This window comes from Myiozetetes cayanensis, unplaced genomic scaffold, assembly GCF_022539395.1.
Source record: "Myiozetetes cayanensis isolate MyiCay16 unplaced genomic scaffold, myiCay2020 scf18, whole genome shotgun sequence".
NCBI classification, from domain to species: domain Eukaryota; kingdom Metazoa; phylum Chordata; class Aves; order Passeriformes; family Tyrannidae; genus Myiozetetes; species Myiozetetes cayanensis.
Genome location: NW_026087389.1, coordinates 13,563,304 through 13,582,972, shown reverse-complemented (window position 1 = coordinate 13,582,972; position 19,669 = coordinate 13,563,304). Strand labels below are relative to the sequence as shown.

General features: G+C 37.1%; 1 protein-coding gene across 3 annotated transcripts in view; it reads left to right on the top strand.

Annotated features, from left to right (window-relative positions):
• CACNA2D3 (calcium voltage-gated channel auxiliary subunit alpha2delta 3) overlaps window positions 1–19,669 on the top strand; it is a 391,160-nt gene that overhangs the window by 175,948 nt on the left and 195,543 nt on the right. For all 3 annotated transcript variants that reach the window (XR_007628662.1, XM_050312820.1, XM_050312819.1), the window contains exons 6-9: window positions 5,509–5,640; window positions 7,056–7,116; window positions 7,205–7,355; window positions 14,472–14,546. Coding sequence is in view for 2 of the 3 variants with exons in the window: in XM_050312820.1 (XP_050168777.1) it covers window positions 5,509–5,640; window positions 7,056–7,116; window positions 7,205–7,355; window positions 14,472–14,546 (419 nt within the window). In the remaining variant the exon portion in view is untranslated. The remainder of the gene's footprint in view (window positions 1–5,508; window positions 5,641–7,055; window positions 7,117–7,204; window positions 7,356–14,471; window positions 14,547–19,669) is intronic.

Sequence of the window (19,669 nt, the reverse complement as noted above, 5' to 3'; positions counted from 1 at the left end):
TTCCCCTGATTTGCAATGTGTTCCACTGGCTTCCTGTATTGTTTGTTGTGACACTTTTCCTGCCCTGCCACTTGCAGAGGTTTAAATTTCCTGGCTGCTGACAGTCACTGTTCCATCAGCCTGGGCAGAAATTTCTTCTTGCCATGTGTCAGAACTGGATCCCTTTTTTGTAGTATTCATGACTAATTTTGCTTCTGTGATGAAAATGCTGTGGATATAGGGGATGTGTTTGGTTTGCTTAATTCCTCTGCTCTGAGGATTTGTTTTCTCTTTTCCACTTGTAAAACTGTTCCTGGCAGTGGTCTTTCATGTTCTTCACCTTGTCCCTCAGTGATGCCCTGGCATCCTGGGACTCAGTGGTGTGGTATTTTCTTACTGGTCTTTCAGTATTCATAGTGTTCAACTTAAATCATGCAGAAGTGTGGAAATGAGTACGTTTTACTGAAAATACAGAAATGTTCTGGTATCTGCAATCACATTAAGTTATGGAGGATTATCTGTCAGGATTACTGGGTTTTGACTTTAGTTCTCACCTCAAGGCAATCAGTTACTGGGTAGGCAATCTTGTTTGTTTGGACTCATTTAGAGATAAGTCTGACTGCCTCATGTGCCTGGCTCCTTGGACAACAGCTCTATTAAAGGAGCATCTTTCCAGAGCTTTGCTCCAACCTAGTCACAGGTCAACCACATTATGATTGCTTTTAGCTGTTACATCTAATAAGTTAAGCAAGTCCAGCCAGATCAGCAGCTGATGGGTGACCTCAGAGGTCCATTGATTTGCTGTAGGGCATTTTTTATAACTCATTAGATGGCAAACTCTTAGCAGAGACAGAAATGAACCTCTATCCCATAATGGTGGTAGTGAGGAGTTTTCAGCTGTAATTCTGGCTTTCAAGTGAACTGAAGTTGAATCTCAGGCCATCTTGTATAAAAAAAAAAATAAATTATTAAAGCAAAAAAAACCCCAACACCATGAAACAACCCAAACCAACACCCAAATGCACTCATGAAACTCAGCATAAAAATAAACACATCTGGCCATACTTAAATTCTTCTACTGCCACTTCAGAGGAGAAGGGGAAAGTTATTAGGGCAATGTTGGAAGATGAAGGCACTAAATGCCTACTACTATGCCTTTATACAGTCATGTGCTTGAAGTCTTTACCATCCCGTATACTTACAAGGAGGGAATGTGATTTCTGACATTGGTGAATGGTTCCCAGCACATGAAGCAAAATGGACAAACACCAAATTTTATGTCTACAGATGGCCAGATGCTTTGATCTGTGAGATGATGCATCCACATAATCCAGTGGAGTCAGAGAGAGGGGAAGGGAGAGAAAAAAGGGAAGGCAGTTGCCAAAATTGGCATCCAGCCCCAGCTCTTGAATGTGCTGGACCACCCTGAAAAGCATTCATATTAGTGTTTAGTAGTGCAATTATTAGATTGTTGGTATATGTCCCAGCAAAGTATGCTATTTGTTATTCTTTAAAATATGATCAGACTAAATATGTTGTCAGTGTCATAAAAACTAAGCTAATATTGTTGCTATCTCTGAGCCAGAAGAGTGTTGGATTGTGCATTCCTTTTCCAGGGCTTGGCCCTGTAAGCTGTGCTTGTGCTGCTTTATTGTATCACAGAACTGCTGTGCAACGTTAAGGGCTGCCCTGGAGGCTGTCAGATATTACAAAAAGGAACACCATTCTCCCTGCCAGCATCTGTGACAGCTTTCCAGGAGGAAATAATGATTATATCACAAAAGTCCTATAGTGGGGGAAAAAAGCTTAAGAATCATTAGTAACTTCTTTCCTCGCTAATAAAGCAGAGTATGGCAAGAAAGAGAAACACTGCACTTTCTTCATAGTCACCAAATTCTTTAGTGGTCTCTCTTATTTTCTGTAAAACTGGAATAATTAGAATGCAAAATGAGTTGTGTATGTATTAGTTTCGTTCCATAGACTTTTTATAGTCTAGATACTTTTATGGATCCTGTGACTAAAAAACCCAACAAATTCATTACTCTTGGCATGTTGTTGCACATCTTTCAGACTGCACACCATTTTTGAGATTTCAGACCTCTCTCTTCAGGTCAGCAGGATCCGTGACAGCAACTTAATTGCTACATGCATTTGTGCTGTTCTTTGGCACTTTCATTTCAGTTCCATGTCACTGTGCCTATTTGCCTGGGGGTTGGTTTTGTGTGAAATATCAGTAAAAACAGGTAACATCTACACAAACAGTGGTAGAGCAAAATCCCATTTAATTGCAAGCCAGCTCATCTATAAGGCAAGGGAAAGGGAATGTTTTAATTATATTTTAGCCACCAGGAAGAAAAAGCAGAAATTATATTTCAAGACCTGTGGTGAAAGCTATTTACATTTATTATCTTTGAGGCCCATAACATCACATTAACGATTTTGTGTTTATATTAAGCTTTACCTTTTATTCTTTCTTTCGATCCCCAAATTTCTGAATATTCACAAGCATTAATTTACCACTACTGACATATAACTATCTTGGGGTGCAAATGATGTTCAGAATTTTGAAAACTTAATAATACTGTTTCTAAATGAAGTACTAGGGGCAATTTAAACAATTTAGTGTAATTACTAAAACTAGAAATTGCCCAGAACTGCAAGTTTACCATACAGGTTATTAGATGATGAGGCTGTAAAATTTTAATGAGGACATATGGTCAGAAACTCAGTTGTATTTGGGATGGTGCACGTGGACAGGGGTGCACTCACTTCACAGCATTATCAGATTTAGAACAAGGAGCTCCAGTTTTAACCCCTTAACCTGAAGGTTCAGTAGCCAGTAAAGACATCTAATTTCCACACAGGTCTGCTCTTTGTACTGTAGGTACATTTTTTTCCCCCACTTTCCTTTTCTTTGCATTCTAAGGATTCAACTGTTTGTGGCCATGTTTGGGGGTTTTTTTATATAAAAATGGCTGATGCACAAAATGTAACTTGATACATTACAGAAAGAACAGCCAGAATAACAGACATGCAGAGTGTGGGGAGGCAGTGAATTGTCACCAGCTTTCATTTTGAAGGAACCCAGTCAACATAGGTCATGTTTTAATTGTGCCCCTTTATTTACAATCCCTCCTTTATGCTCCTTTCAGTTAAAAACTTCCTGATTTTATTTCCATGGAGTTCTCTAATCTATTGTACTGATATATAAACATATTAGGTGGCTCTTCATAGATGGGCCAAGAAAAGTAATCCAAAATATCCATAGATATTTTAATATGATTTTTTAAAAGTGGTTTATATGTGTATTTTTTATACATAGATATATTTTCTCAAATGCCATTGGGAGGACTTCACATTCAGTTTAATGCTTAAGAGGTGGATGACTAAAGTTGTTCCATGACCTTACGGAGCTGGAGTGTTTATAGAATTCAAAGAAAATTATTATTGGGTTGGAAGGCAGAGTGAAAGTTCTGCTCACGTGAGTGGCACGATAGCCCAGATTCATTAGGAAAGGGCATTAATAGATGGTCTTTGAGGGATCCAGGATGGGAGACATCTGAGGAATTGATGAGAGAGTAAAACAGTAAGATATAATGTGCAGGCTTGGAATGAGGTCCAAAATGTAAATTACTAAGAACCTCTGCAGTTTATTTAAAATATAAATTAACATCAAATTACTCTGGTTTGTTTGGCTTTTCACTGATCCTGCAGACTGAAGGGCACGTGAAGATCTTACAGCCCTCTGGAGGCTTGAGAAATGGTTCATTTTTTTAATTCTAAGCAGGTTTTTCTAACAACACTAGAAAAACAGAACAAGCAAAAAACCCAACCCTCTAAACTTTGATGCTCTTTTCAAAGATGAATTAAACTTACCACCTTATCTCAGTATTGTAATGCTGAGTCAGTGATGCCACAGCAAATTTTAGTGATTTAGATACTCCATTAGAACTTGTGCATAGAAGCAGAATAAGAATATCAGTGTTTGAACCAGTACTGGGAAGTTCCAGTGGACTGAGGAGAGGATTCTCATTTTAGTGCTTCACCTCTCAGTTAATGTCCAGATACTGAACAATGGATTGACATTTTGGAGTGCTGAGGCAGGAGCATATTTTTACAAACTGATGGTAGATCCCAGTCTTGACAGTTAATTTGTGATGTCTTGATCACAGCTTGTTACTGGGGTAACTGCAGACTGGGAAACAATGGGATAATGGATTTTGCCAGCTGAAGGAATACCCTTGGATGAGTGACATTGGTTGGTTTGATATGTGTCTGGTTGGGTAGATTTTAAGTGTATATTTCATCCTCTAGAGAGACAAGTAACTATATTTTACAGGTTTTAAAAACAGCAGCTGTTTGGTTGACCTTGCTTTTTCACATTCCATCTATATAAACCTAAATATTTAGGTGGAAGCAACATGCAAACTTGTGTAGCTGAGATTTCCCGATTTCCCTTTTTCTTCTTTTTTTTTTCTTGATGAATGTGAAGGAAGATAACAATTCACCTTTTTTCCACTCCATTAAAATCACATTCCAAGCAGTCTTCAGAAATCAGTACAGCAACATTATTTTGCAAGCTAATGGATGCTTTATTTCAAATGCTTGAGCAAATGTTACTGTGTATTCATGTATGCACACTTTTGCAAATTAAATAGTGCATCTGTGATTTCAGTTCAGTTTTTTCCTTTCTATCCTGCTGACTTCACATACAGATTGAATTGGGAATATAGCGTATCCTAATTGTTTCTCACCTTTGAAAATTCGTGGTTTGAAATTCAGTAAGTTTTTAAGACATGTTCATTGATTTCTCTTTTCCCACTAATGAACCAAATCCGCAGCTTTAAAATGTACTTGGGCTACCTGTGCTTGTAGGGATTGATAGATGGGGATGTTTTAAACAGAAGAGTTTCAACATCAAGGATTTGCTTTGTAGTTTACTTTCGATAGGAATAAAAGCTAATTGGGTAAATGTTGTGAAATGTGGACTCAGTGTTTTCCTAATAACAATTAGTGTTATTTATCTTGAGATTTTGTTTTTGTGTGTAGATCATAATTCAAGTATGAAATAAAAGGTATTTCACTTTCTGTTCCAACGTGGAAACTTTCAGATTTAGTGCGAATGATCTTACCAAGTTGAAGGTTAAAAAAATATGAAGTGTTTCCATGAGACATTCCATGCGCTTAGGAAAGGTAAATTAAGTAAATAATCTGTTGTTAGATTGACTTATTTTTGTTCTTTAGAACAAGTGATGCAGTAGTTCAAGATAGATGGTCTAACGAGCAATTTTAACTTGTCTAAAAAATGTACCTGGTGTCTCTGTTCTATTTTAACTTCTGTTATTTAAGCAAAAAAATTATTTTGAATCATATATTTGACAAAAGAAAATAAAAATGTTCTACAATAATTTGCTGTCATTAGATTTTTTGGGTATTGAAAGACCTGAAGATGATAGAGTTCAAGGGATTCTACTTAGATAAAATAATTTTTCTTTGTGTGTGTGTTGTTTGTTATTTGTTTTTTTCCAGATCCAGCCATTGTAAATGGAGTTTATTGGTCAGAATCTTTAAATAAGGTGTTTGTTGACAATTTTGATCGTGACCCTTCTCTCATCTGGCAGTACTTTGGAAGTGCAAAAGGATTTTTCAGGCAATATCCAGGTAAGTACAGAAGTTCTTACTTAATATACAATAAAGAATGCTATGGTTGAAAATTTCCACTGACTATTGTCACAAATCCTGACTTCAACAGATATCTGCAGGTTTGGTTTTACTTTATCTAGTTTTCAGAGAAAGAGATTTCTAATCAACATTTTCAGCATTCTGAGGTTTTTCTGCCAATTTTCATTTCTGGGGGTGAAGCCCTCATGATAACTCATGTGCTTATAAATATTCCTATTCAGGTAGGAACATTAAAAATATCTTATAAACAGACTGTGAAGAAGGAGGGCAAAAGGATTAGACCCTTCATATAGGAGTGAATTTAAATAAAGTGCTCTATAAATGCATACAGTTAGACTTCATGATAACTTGTTGTTCAGCTTTTAGGCTTCCACTTAACCCAACATATTTACATTTAAAGACTTAACTTGTTTTAAAGTTTATTTTCTCACCGCTTATAATAAATGAAATTACATCACTTGTATTATTTCCATTGAAATAGGTTAAAACATGTATTTTCAACTATTAGGTTTTATGTTTAATCCTATACCAAATTTACCACATTATAATAAACTAAAAAGTCAAATAAACTGGTTCTCAGCTTCTGTAACTTTGGATCAGGCCCACAGTGGGAACTGTTCCTTTAACTGACGTGGTTTAACAACCCATGTTTTTTTAAGTCTTGAGTTTAAACAAGTTTACTGTAAGCCTGTACGCCTGCAAGTGCCTGAAAGTAATGGCTGCTACATCTGTGTTAGTTTTAGATTGTGTTTCAGTTCCCAAGCTCCATGATATTTCAAGGGTAAAAGAAATATTAGTCCTTGTTTTAGATGCTGTTTCTTGTTTTGTGCTAGAAAATAAGTGTAAAAAAGAAAAAAAAAAAAAGAGGAAGAATTGCCCTGTTAATTTTTTTTTCTTGGAAATGTTTTTATCATATTTCTTTCAACCCACAACCAGGAGATATTACCCCTTCTCAGTGATGTGAGCGAAACATCAGGAGTATGAACTGTGAGGGAAACAGTTGGTGTAACAGGACCTGTTGAGATCAGCCATGGGTAGGAAGTGCTCAGGGTTTGGAAGGGACTTGGCAAGCACGTGGTAAAGCTTGCCAGCACCAAAGGCCAAGCATGGAAACACTTTTGTGAAAGTAGTGCAATGAAAAGAGTAGACCTTCAGAGGTTTTCACCTCATAGTAGGCTAAAAGAGGAATGAGGAAAAAGAAAAAGGTTAATTCTCATGGTCTTATTTTATGAATTTTATTTTTTCCCCAGTATTTCTTATAACATAATGGGTCTACCTGTTAGATTAAAGTATGAAACTCCATTAACCCCTACTTAGCCCCAATACCACAGATACATTCTGAACAGGTACCGTGAAAATGTAATTTTGTCTTGATTATTCTCTTTTTTAAACAGGAATTAAATGGGAACCTGATGAAAATGGAGTCATTGCATTTGACTGCAGAAACAGAAAATGGTAGGCAAGAGATGACCATCAGTATTTAAGAAATTTGAAACGATAAAAAGTTCATATTTAAAAGGAGTTGTTTTGTCTTGTGCCTCAGGTACATCCAGGCAGCAACTTCTCCAAAAGATGTGGTAATTTTAGTGGATGTCAGTGGCAGTATGAAAGGGCTTCGCTTGACTATTGCAAAACAGACAGTTTCATCTATTTTGGATACCCTTGGAGACGATGACTTCTTCAATATAATTGCTGTGAGTGTCTCAGGATTTCTTTCTTTTTTTTTTTTTCTTCCATCATTTCTTGCTATCTGTTACGTTTTACATCACACAAGCCACTTGAAAAATGCTGCAGACAGGTGATGGATAACGTGACATCTGAATCCACTGGACAGACACTGTGTTTTTCCAGTGCAAGATTCTTCAGATGACAGAGATTTCAGACTGTTTGTCCATTACTTGCAATTTGAAACCCCTTAAACAAGTTGTCTTGATTTTGGGGGGTTGTAATATGTGGGGGTTTTTAGTTTGTTTGAACTTCCTGTATGACCTTAATTTTTAAATTCAGGGTTTTTCTGTGTTCTCTTTGCCTTCCACCCGTCTCCCCCTCAGCTACTGCAATACAGTGCAAATTGCAAAGTGATTAATATGTGAGAATTAATAGATTCAGATCCAGCTTTTGCTGAAGCCTGTATGGCATGACAGAATGCCAGCATAGCTCCTCAGTGCTCATGTTTTCCTCAGTGAGAATCTGAAATGTGTAAGTTGTGCAGAGGAGTTGCTGGTGAATTACTAACAGTGAGAAATCAGATCATCAGTCATTAGTTTTCCATGGTACAAGTACATGTTTTAAATCTATGACAAGAGGTTGGGTTTACTAAATTTAAGACTAATGAGATTAATGATGTGGGCAAGGATGGCTTTAACAAGTCCAAAACTAACATCAGAACTAGATTTGGAGGGGAGGATGAATAGGTGTTTTTATAAATTTTCCTTTACTGATATTATTTTGCTAATACTTTAAAAAGAAATAGTTTTATCAAATGCGTAAATCCTAAAAAATGACTTCTTGAATGTAAGGAGGATTTTGACCTTTTTTTTGCTATAAGGGAAGTACCTTTCCTGTGCTGAAATAAATGACCCCAGTGACACCAGTGCAAATCGAGATTCTGTGGAGAATGAACTATGTATATGTGCATATACCGTATTTTTAGCAGATAGCAAGCAGTTCAGAATAGCTTTTGTATTAATCTCCTTGCATGATAATTTCATAATTAGTGGAAACTCATGTAGTATAAAGACATAATTACATGCTGTATCAAAAAAAGGTTTACTGTCCTTCAAAAAATTGTGATTAGCTGTAATCTAAATAACTTCTGCAAGTTGAAAGAATGTTTCAACTAAGTAATTATTAAGATGCCTGACCAGCCATTTCTGTATAATCTCTGTGTTTATCAGTAGTTGTGATAGTTACTGTGAAGGATGTAGGAAGAAAAAAGAAATGTGTTTTTTTAAGTGAAGTTTCTTACATACATAGCTTGAATCCAAACTAATGATTTTGCCTATGTACTACAGTAAAAATACTGTGTAAATACTTTTTAGAAAGCAAGTATGAAAAAACTAATTGCCATTTTTTCCAATTTAACGTTTAATTGAAAGTGAACTGAGTTGTGTGTAAAGCAGCATGGAGTCACAGAATTGTAACATAAGTTATTGCCAATGACACAAACTACTGATCAGTGATTTGGGTGTTGAGAAAAGGAAGGAAAGTCCTAACTGAGCCTTTCTCTGTTTCCCAGGCTGTCTTCTGTCCAACATCCCACTCTGTGCCCCTGTCGCAGCACTTTTGTTGCCATTTCAATCCCTCCCTTCTGGCTGAGGTGCAGGAGCACCTGAGGCAGCTGGTCCCGTGTTGGTTTCCATCAGCAGTTCTGGGCTCAGCAGTCTCTCTCTGTCCCTCCTCACTGCTCATTGTTTCTACTGTCTCTGCTCTTCTCTTTTCTCTTCAGTGGGTCGCCCATGGCCATGGTCCCTCAGGGGTGTCCCCACCCTGGTGTGGGTCACCTGCAGCCCACAGTGTCCAACAGCACACCCCCTTCACCGTGACGCTTTTCCAGTTGTCTTTCCAAATGTTTCCAACCCCTAACGACTCCTTCCATGCGCTACCTGTGCAAAGGCACCACAACCCCCTAGTCTGCTCTTGCCACTGCCCTTTGGGCACCCTACAGGTTGCTCCAGCTAGAGCTGGTGGTGATTGGCACTGGCTGTGATGGGCACAGGGCAGTTCATGGCCCTCTCCCACAAAGGGTTTGGCTCCAGCCCTCTCTTACAGTGCTTTGTTAGTATCAGAAATTCTGGATATTTAGGAAGAAATGTAATTACTGTGGCAGTTACAGAATTTGTCTGAGGTAATTTTTTTCCTCTGTAGGTTCTCTCCTCTATAACCTCTCCTAGGATGGATGTATGTTTGTTTGTTGAAATAACTAGAAATAGTGGCAGAGAATTGTTTTTAGGCTTACCAGCTCAGCTGTTTAATTTCATTAGGACATCGATGGTTTAGTGATTGTGCAAATATGGACCTAAAATTATTCACTGCATTGAAAGAGGTACCACATAAACACAGGGGGAACAAGGAAGAGTGGCAATAAGGGGGTAAAGTGCTGTCCTGTTGCCTTGTAGTTCTCCTGCGGGAAGAGTTTATTAGGGAGTCATTTTGGACTAAGTCAAAGAATCACAGAATATGTTGAGTTGGAAGGGTCATCGAGTCCAACTCTTGGCCCTGCACCAGACACCCCAAGAGCCACACCTGGTGCTTGACTGTGTTGTCCAAACACTCCTTGAACTCTGTCAGGTTTGATGTTGTAGCCTGTACCAGTGCCCAATCACCCTCTGGGTGAAAAACTCTTTCCTGATATCTAACCTAAACCTCAGATTCATGCATGACAAACTTCCTGCTTTGCTGTCTCACAAGGCAAAAATATAACAGTAATGTAAAGAAACCTCAAAATTCCTTTGCTTGAACATGTAACTAATTAGCAACAGAGACCTGTGCTGTGGAGAATGGAGTGGACCTTTCAGTGAGGAAGGGCACAGATAGGCTGAGGCTGAATGTGAATTCCTTTCAAAATGTGGTGTGTTAAATACATTGAGAGGGTACACAGTAAAGCCAGAGTCGCTGTGACTCACATTATCAGCAAAAATTACTTCTGAAGCATTGCTTTGACCAAGTGCCAGCAGGACAAATGAATTCTGTCAAGACCGAAGATGTTTCAGTGATCAAAACACGAGACAACAAAGCCCACACAAGCGGTTGCTTGGTGTGAAAGCACTGAAAATTCCATACAGCTTTTATCTATAGACAGATGTTTGAGTGAGATTATATCTTGCTCTTTGTAATTTCGACAAGGCCTGGTGATGTGACAGCAGTTCCATTTGAAGGTAACATACACACATGTCCATATAAGAAATCCCCTTTGTAACGTAGCTCTGTGCTCCTACAGCAAGTCTCTGTATCTAGAACTGACCAGCTGTGCAGTGTGTGCAAAAACAGATCCTCTCTGCCCAGATGGTGAAACCTTGCTCTTCACACGGCACACAGCTCAGACTGATTGCTCTGAAAGGCCTGTCCAAATTGTTGCTCTGTGGGGACTGCCTGGACATCTGGAAGCCTCAGACAAATGGCCAAGTACCTCCTTCTCTTCCCAGACCAAACTCTGAGGTGGAATAAGTGTTATTATTGTGGGAAATCTGGACAAACAATGTAGTTATTAGATGAAGCAAAAGTCTTGAGCCTGAGTGACTGTGACTGTCAGGGTGGCTTTATTATGCACAGTGACTAATGGAAGAAATATTTGTATGCATCTGTGTACATATGTATACATACATAAATGTATTTATAGCAGAAAGCAGAATTCAGCATATTCCAAAGAATAAACATAAAAGGATGATGTTAAAATCATTTTAGCTTTCCTGGGTAGGTTGTTGCAAAATCCATCTGAAATTGATGGACGAGATGATTGAATTGCAAAAAATTATTGAAACACAAGAGTGATTTTGTGCTGCCTGTGTTAAAATTTCAGGTCAGTTTTTTGGTGCATGAACAGAGATGCCTGCAACAACAAGAGAAAAGGCATATTTTTCCCATTTGCTTTGAAGTGTAATTCCAAGTCAAGCGTTAAACTAACAATATTATCATAAAAGAAGTATTAATTTTGCCGAATGCTGGAATTTTTAAAATTCTTTAATAAAAATGCAAGCTCCCCATTAAATTATCAAAATATTAACTGAGCCAAGAATGTTAATTTTACTGCTTTAGTCACACCATTTTATAAAAATTGATTAGAATAAAAGTATTTGTTAATTCAAAGCACAGTAGTATAGTTCCCTGGTTTAATATGTAGCATTTTCCATCATAAATGGTTTCAGCATAATCTCTGTTTTTCAGTCCTACAGAATAGACTATGGATAAATTTACTTTTTAGCCTGCCTGAATAATGAGATTCTGCACAGGTAATGTGTGAAAAGGCTGGAAAAGGGAACAGCAGCCCTTGGGAACCTCTGTATGATCCCTCCTAGCAGTGGGCTCTGCTTGTGTGCCACTCTTAGCCCATGATAACACCAGTGGAAATACGAGTTCCTTTGGTTCCTTTTCTGGATTGGCTTCACTGTTGGATCTTAGGTTGGGCTGTATTGGATATCTGAGCATGCTTAATATAGCGGGAAACCTTTTGCCTGTGTGTTGTTGCACAAAAAAAGGTGAAATCAATTTATTTCTTGGACCTTGCTCCACACAGCTTAAATATGACAAAGGATAAATATGAAAAAAGCTAAGGAAAATGTGTAGTACTTGTGCAAGTGTCCTAGAACCATACATTTATCTCACTTGTGCTGTCTCTGTGATAATAAATATTTTTATTTATCCATTTTTACACTAGATTGCTTGTGTAAAATAGGGCTGTGATGGCACTTAAAGCATGTCCTCTGTGAAAGCTTGAGCATCCTTCATCCTGCACAACTGAGTAACACTAAAGGCATTGTTGGAAACTACTGGGAATCTCTTTGGGATGTGTTGCAGCTGGCATCCATGGAAACTACGTGGCTGTGGGAATAGCTTGATGATACGAATTACTCAAAATAGTAGTTAAAATAAATCTTATAAAAATCTAGTGGACAGGAATTATGCTATTTAGATGCAAGGTCTGATAGAGTAGGAAGTTGTTTTATCTATCTGCTGGTGGTGATAGGCCTGTAAAAAATGTGGTGGTACTACAGCATTAGGAAATCTCGAGTTTGCTTTTGTGCAGGTGTTTGAAACTGAGCCACTGACTGAGGGAAAGGTAGAAATTTTACTGCCTGTTCACCAACTGCAGACACTCTGCTTGGGGTCATATAAAGAAATGTGTAATGATAGCTACAGGAATCAAACTAAGAACAGACTTAGCTGGAAAGTTGTCCTGATTGAAGAACATGCTGAGCAAAACCTGTGTGAGGACAGGAAAAGGCTTGGGAGAAGGGGCTGGTGTACCAGAGTCTGTTATAGGTTTTCAGTACTTTTTTTACAATAGATTGGAATATAGTCTTGCCTTTGGACTATAATGAGAGATACTGTGTAGATTTGGCATTATTATTTTGCAAAGACTCTCAGGAGACAGATTTGAAGTCAGTTTGAAGAGAGAAACTACAGGGCAAAGTACATCGTTTATCAGATCAATAAACTGTTATGAGACTGAGATGCACGTGGGACACTCTCAGTGACTCTAAAGTGTTCTAGAAACCCTTGCCTTGTATTTTGTATTACCTTTGGAACAATAGATATGTCCACACACTCTCATTTATTGAAATAACATTGATGGGAATAAAATAATTAAGGAAGCATGCAAATCCTCTGCAAAAATCGTGTAAATATCTTTCAAGCATTTTTCCTTGTTTCTCTACAACCAGTTACTATGTTGATGCTGTTGTAAATCATCTCTATATCCAGCAATAATAATTTACTCTGGGTTTATATTTCCTTATAACTGAGGCTTGAGTCTGGCACAGTGCCTCAAGAATAACTTCATGCAGTTCAAATTAAATACTCTTCCCTGTGCAGGAGTAATTATGTAATGATGAACGTGGTGAGTAGAGCACAGTTAAAATGAGTGGTGACAACAGGTGTCCAAGGTGGCTCAGGTTGCAGGGGTTTATGGTGTAGAGAAAAGAGTGATGTTACATTGAATAGAGTAGAATAAACTTGGAGCTACAGGCAGAGACAGTGAGAACTTGCAATGACAGAGAGCCCTGTCTAAGCAACGTCTGTGATGAGTCGTTCATTGCAAGACTTTTTTTATTCCCAATGAGGTGGAGGAAGAAGGGATTAAATGCATGTATTGACCTAAAAAAATAGATTCAAATGAAATATAATCTAATGAAATATTTTTCCTGATTATTTTTGACTTGACTTGGTGCATTGTCTTTTTTTTTGTTTACTGTGGATATTCTGACTCAATGCCTTGTGAGAGGGTGAAACTTCTTAAAGCCTGGATGCAAAGCCAGTTTGATCTGTGATAACTTCTAAAGTGGATTAAATTAATGAGAGGAGGAATTAAGTTAAGGCCATACCTAGACAACTATATGTAGACTCATTGAGGGTACTGCTTTAATAATTTGACCTGTATTGAAAGGTTTCAAAGATTTAAACAATCAAGTCCAAATTTCAGTCAGGCATCCATGAGTCTGCAAGGTCTACTGACTGCAGATGAGACTTCATTTTTTTTTAATGTTTAAGATGCTTCTGAAAGTAGGACTGGGCTATCTAACCTACTTAGACCTTGCAAGACAAGCACATATTTCCTTCAAAGTCTGTCACATCTTCATGACTTAGGGTATAGTAAGCCCCTCTGCTTGACTGAAATTCTGACAATTGTCAAACATTCCCAGGATTGATTCAAGCTTACAGATTTTTTTGGTGCAGTTGTTAGAGTATTAACCTTCTAAAATGTTAGCCAGTGCCTCAAATATTTGTCAGGACTTTTTTTTTTATATGTAGCAAAGAATTGGGAATTTTGAGTGTGTTGTATCAAACATGACTTATTATAATACCCAGATTAGTAATCAAAGGATATTTTTGCTAGCTACTGTATACAGTACCTTTAACTCCACCTGAGTGTTGGAATCCATTCAATTAACTATTCCTTCAGGAGTATAAACCTCTGAAGAATTAAGAATCATGTAAAAGGAAAAAAACCCCACAGCCAGTTTTTTAAAATGAACAAAATCTTTTTGTTCTTGCTTTCTCTGCACGTTTCACTGCAGTTCTAAGTCGTTGAATTATATTGTATCTTCCAAGCTTTTAATTAAATTTTTCATCATACTTTGTATTTCTCTCTGTAGTATAATGAAGAACTCCACTATGTAGAACCGTGTTTGAATGGAACATTAGTTCAAGCAGACAGAGCCAACAAAGAGGTAAGGAATGAAAGTAACAAAACAATGGAGAGATAGGATGCAGTGTGTAAAAATGTGCCATAATGATCTTTTCCCAGGACAATGCATTCCATTATTAGAAGTTATTAATTATTCTCCTCATGCAATTTCAAAGGAGTTTTATGCGACTCAGGAGGAAGAAAAAGAAATAAGCTTCTAGTCAGTTTGGTTGAATTAACTTAATGGAAAAATACAGAAATCACTGAAAATATACTGTTAATCAAGTTTGGTAATTATTTTAAGTAAAATATTTCAGCTGCTTTAAATTGAACTATCATTCTATTATGGAAAATTACTGAGGAAGAGATTACATCCTTAAATCAAACACTGAAGCTTAAACAAAATCTCAAAACAAATGAACACAAATATAGTATTATACAAATAAAAGAGTTTAGCTTTCCAAACAGACCTGTCAATGTAATAATGCACTTATTCAAGAATGTTCTGTGAAAATGTTCAAATTAGTTACATCCTGATGGAATTTTTCAGGAAAAAAACTTACAGTGATTTCAGTGAAACTTTCATTTGAAGAAAGATCTCAGTTTGAATCTGCAGCTTGCATTTTAGTTTATTGCCTACCATCCAAATGCAGTTTCTCTCTTCAGGTGTTACTCTGACACACTTAGGAAGGTAAGGTAAGATTGTTTATGCCATGCAAAATTATAAAATAAGGCAGCTGAAAAGTCTTGTGATTCTTGCAGAGGGAAAGACCTGTAAGCCTTAAGCCAGTAAGCCACTTGTGTTATTGTAGAACTTCCCTGCTAAGGCTTCCTCTCCTCTTAAAGTGATTGGTTCACCTACACTGAGTGTTGCTTATGGCTGGAGAGGCAGCAGTCATGCATCTTTCTTTAAATAGTTCTCTGTTTTTATTAGAGGCAAATAAGAAGAGTTTCAGCTCAGCATTGAATTGTGTTTAACATCCAGTGTGGTGGCTCATTTTTGCTGATGTTGCAAATGAGGTGTTATAGGAAGTAGAAAACACAGCTCAGAAAACACACTGAGAGAAAATGATTTTGGTCTTGTTATGTTGATCTTTACTCCATAGTATTATTCACAAGAGTTCTTTGCATTTTACCTGCATATACACCCACATTCTACAGAAATTATTCTTCATGGGCGACTTCGTTGGTATACTTGATATTTCCCACTGTAGTTATCTAAATATCATTTAGTTACTATGTGGAATGAATTGTTTCTAACAATTTGGTGTTGAAGTCTTGTGTGAACTGTGATGCAGTTTTCTAAATGAGCTCTTTTTTGTGGGTGCAGCTAATGAGTCATATGAAATCTGTGCAAGTTCTAGACACAAACCTAGAGAATCAAATTTATTGCCCACATGTCCTGTCTGGAATTAATCCTGCTGTTAACCTTTCCATCACTCTGCAACTGATCAAAATGCTGATTATCATGCATCCATATGTTACTTAATGTCAGATTCATTTTAATTGATCAAAAAGTTTTTATGCCACCCAGATGATGCTCAGATTTTACGAACAGTGCTCAATTGTTCAAAATAACTAAGTACAATTTCATATTTTATTATTGAGAGCACTCTTTGAAATAATTTCTTGTTCACTAAATTATTTTATTTACTTATTTATGGAATAGCTCTGTGCTTTATTTTGCCTGTAAATTGAATAATACATACAAGGTATTTGAGGGAATAATTAAATATGAACTTCTTTTCTAGTAACTCATATCACTGAGGTAGGTAATGTACTTTCACTGAAAGATCAGAACTAGAGAATAAACTTGAGATAGGTAGCATTTAATTGTTCTGCGTATTTGTATATGACAAAACTTTGTCAATCTTCATTTCTTCCTTATGTGAGCTTACATGTTGTTATTGTTTTCTAGTTAGTGTAATTTACACTAAGGTGGGGCTGGATGTGGGGAGAGACCTCTGATTCTGGGAGAGCCAGGTGTGGTGTTTGCTTCTGCTGAGAGGGTCCCATGTGCCAGCACAGACACATCCTGTGCTCATCCTGAGCCCTCTCCAAGCCTCAGCCTGGCTTTCCAAGGCTCAGGCCTGAGTGAACCCTGTGTTTGCCACCCCCAGCAGGCTCCTGCCCCAGGCACTTGGGCTGCAGCCAGAGCCTATTCTGTTCCATGCACAGCCTGGCTAGGTAAGATGAAACCTGGGAGCATCTTCAGGGAATGGAGCATAAGGATATTTTTTGGTAGGCTGCAAGAAACAGCTTCAGCCTCAGGGCTTGTAGCAGCCTGGGAAATGAGTGTTTCTCAATGGTGTTGGTGCTGAATGGGATTACGGGCAGCAAATGAACACACTCTTTCACATTCAAGGGTGGGTTGTAGAAATTCTTATCCATAATGTGCAGGGAAAGTAACAGGCTTCCAGAGAGTCAGACTTCCAGAAAATCCAATTAGTCCTAAGGAAAAAAAAAAAAAAAAGATAGCTGGTGTCTGGTTTACACATTTTCTCAGTGAAACACTGTCATTTTGCTCCCCTCCACATCTCTTCACTTTTTGAGATGGAATCAGTATTGTAAACAAAGTGTTAATTCCACACATTGGCTCTAGACCACTTACCATTATTTTCTGGACCACAGTGTGGGAAATAATTACTTAAAAGAAAAAAAATCCACTCTCATTAAAGTGCGAAAAAGCATTTAAAGCATTGTAACCCTCTTATATCCACTCTGTGAGTAATGTATCTTAGTTTTCTGTTCCAAGTGTCAGGAAAGGTATTATGAAGCCCACTTCCACCCTTCTCCCCTTGCCCCTTTGTTTCTCTCTGTCTTTCAGGTAAGAACATACACCTGCCACTAGAGTAGATCTGTACAAAGTGCACACAGAGCAAGGAATTTGCATTTCTCTTTGAATGACATTGCAGTAATTATTGATGAAACCGCATTGTTTCCTTCTTTTCCTCTGTATTCCAGTTGCAACTTTACTTAAATTAAGAGTTAAGATTCAACTGGAATCTCTAGACTGAACTCTCTTCTCATAGCTAGAGTAGTTAGGGGTGAAAAGTCAGATTTACTTTTTGGTTTATGTGATATGAATTAGCCAAGTTAGCCAAAGATTCTTGATCCTGGTGCAGGTTTTATAGGGATGGGTGTAGTGAAGGCAAGAATTTGCTTTTAAACAAACCTCCTGTTACCCATTATGGATTACTTGATCAAGACCACTCCTTCGTTAGAGCACTAATAAATATCTGTCTGGTGTGTTTCAGTAATTTTTTAAGGCATATTAGATAAATGTAATATAATTAAGCATTTTAATGTTTTTATGTAATTTTATTATGGGAAGGGAATGAAGGTTGGAGAAAACAGGTTTTCAACCCTTAATCTCCAGAACACTGATCAAGTAACAAACTTTTCTTTAAGAAAGTGTGAGGGTTCTAAGAATCTAAACCTGTTCCCAACCAGCTTAATGGAGAGCCAAGTAACTCAGTCATGAGTTTTAAATCTTCATTTAACGTTATTTTTTTTTACTGCTAGCAGCAACCTACAAGGAAGAGATGCTGACATAATTAATTTAAAATGTTTAGAAATTTCTTCAGGTTTTGATCAAGGTGTTTTATGACTTTTCTGCAAAACTATTGGTTCTGTAAGTACTCATAGTGTGTAGCTTTCAGGCCAGGATTTAATTGCACCTTGAATTTCTGTCAGATACAACTGCAAAATAATCCTCTTTTTTTGGAAACCTTATTGAATGAAGGAAGTTTGTCTTTTATTTATAAAAGACAAAGTTACAATTTCAAATATGACAGTGATGTGAGTGGTGTTAATACATGTGCTGCCACTTTTACTAAGATACAAAATAGGCATCCCATTTCTTCCAAGATAGAGTGTTTCAGTTTTTATTTTACAATAGGAAAATGTAGAAGTTTGTTTTAAGAATAATTATAATGTCAGGTGATATGGCAGGTGTCATGGTTTCTCCACTTCTAAGTTTTTACAGCCTAGCAATTGTCATAAATTTCTATGTTGGCACATACCTGCCCTGAAGGTTCAGTTTAGATATGTGGATACTGTAAGCTATCCCTAATTTGCAGATCTTGCTTGAAGTTTCATTTATCACAGGAATTAAATCTGTAATTACAGTGGGTAGCATAACTGAGGTGGAAATTAATCTGTGAACCTAAATGTGGTTTAGTAATATAAAATATGTAAGGTATATTCGAATTTTACCAGACTATTTTATAATTTGGCATTAGCACTAAACAGCTGCTGCCTTGAAGTATATCAATTTGCTATACACAAATTTAAAAAAGAGTGGGAAATAGTTCAGACACTATTCTGTCACCGTCTGCACTTTCTCCACAAATTACAAACATGTGGAACTGCCTATTTTAATACCAGTTTTCTTGGGCCAAGAGGTTTTCATCTTTGAGAAACTCCATGTTACAATTTACCTACCCCAAAGGAATCGGATGACAATCTGATTTAATGTAACTCCAGATTTAAAGTAACAATATTACAATATACATTCCTCTTTTATATGTTTTTTTAATGTACTATATATGGGTTGAGGACATTTCTCTGTAAACGTTTCCAGATGAAATATATCATCTTCTAGATGCACAGATAGGCACAGTAACTCCAAACTAAATCAAGAACTTACCCCAGTGTAAATTCGAATGACAAAAATAGACAGATGTAGTGTATAACTTCCAAAGGGATTTTATTTTTCTATGCAATTACCAGAAATTAAATAACCAGAAGACTGATTCAGCAAAGAAGCTGAGTGAAATTGCCAATAAGAGGTTGGTAAATACAAATTTTGCATATTGAATTTTATTTAAGCAAATTACTTTTCCATATTTATCCATCCATGTCTGTCAGATCTCACGAAAAGGTTGTCAACAGCATCGCTTGGTTGTTAAAAAAACCCAAACAGTAAAGCCTCACTGAAGTCTACTCTTTTTCTAAAACTGTCTAGCCATTAAGACTTCCAAATCTTTCAGTTAGCCCCAGAGCACTGAAATTTGGTCCCAAGTTTTCTACTGCAGTAACTGATTTCCTTAAGGAGAATTTATTTTTAATGTGAGCATATTGAATCCTGAAGTCTTTGGTTCGGGATTGGTTTTTATGAAAAAAAAAAATCCTGTGTTCCAACACAACACATTAGGAAACAGA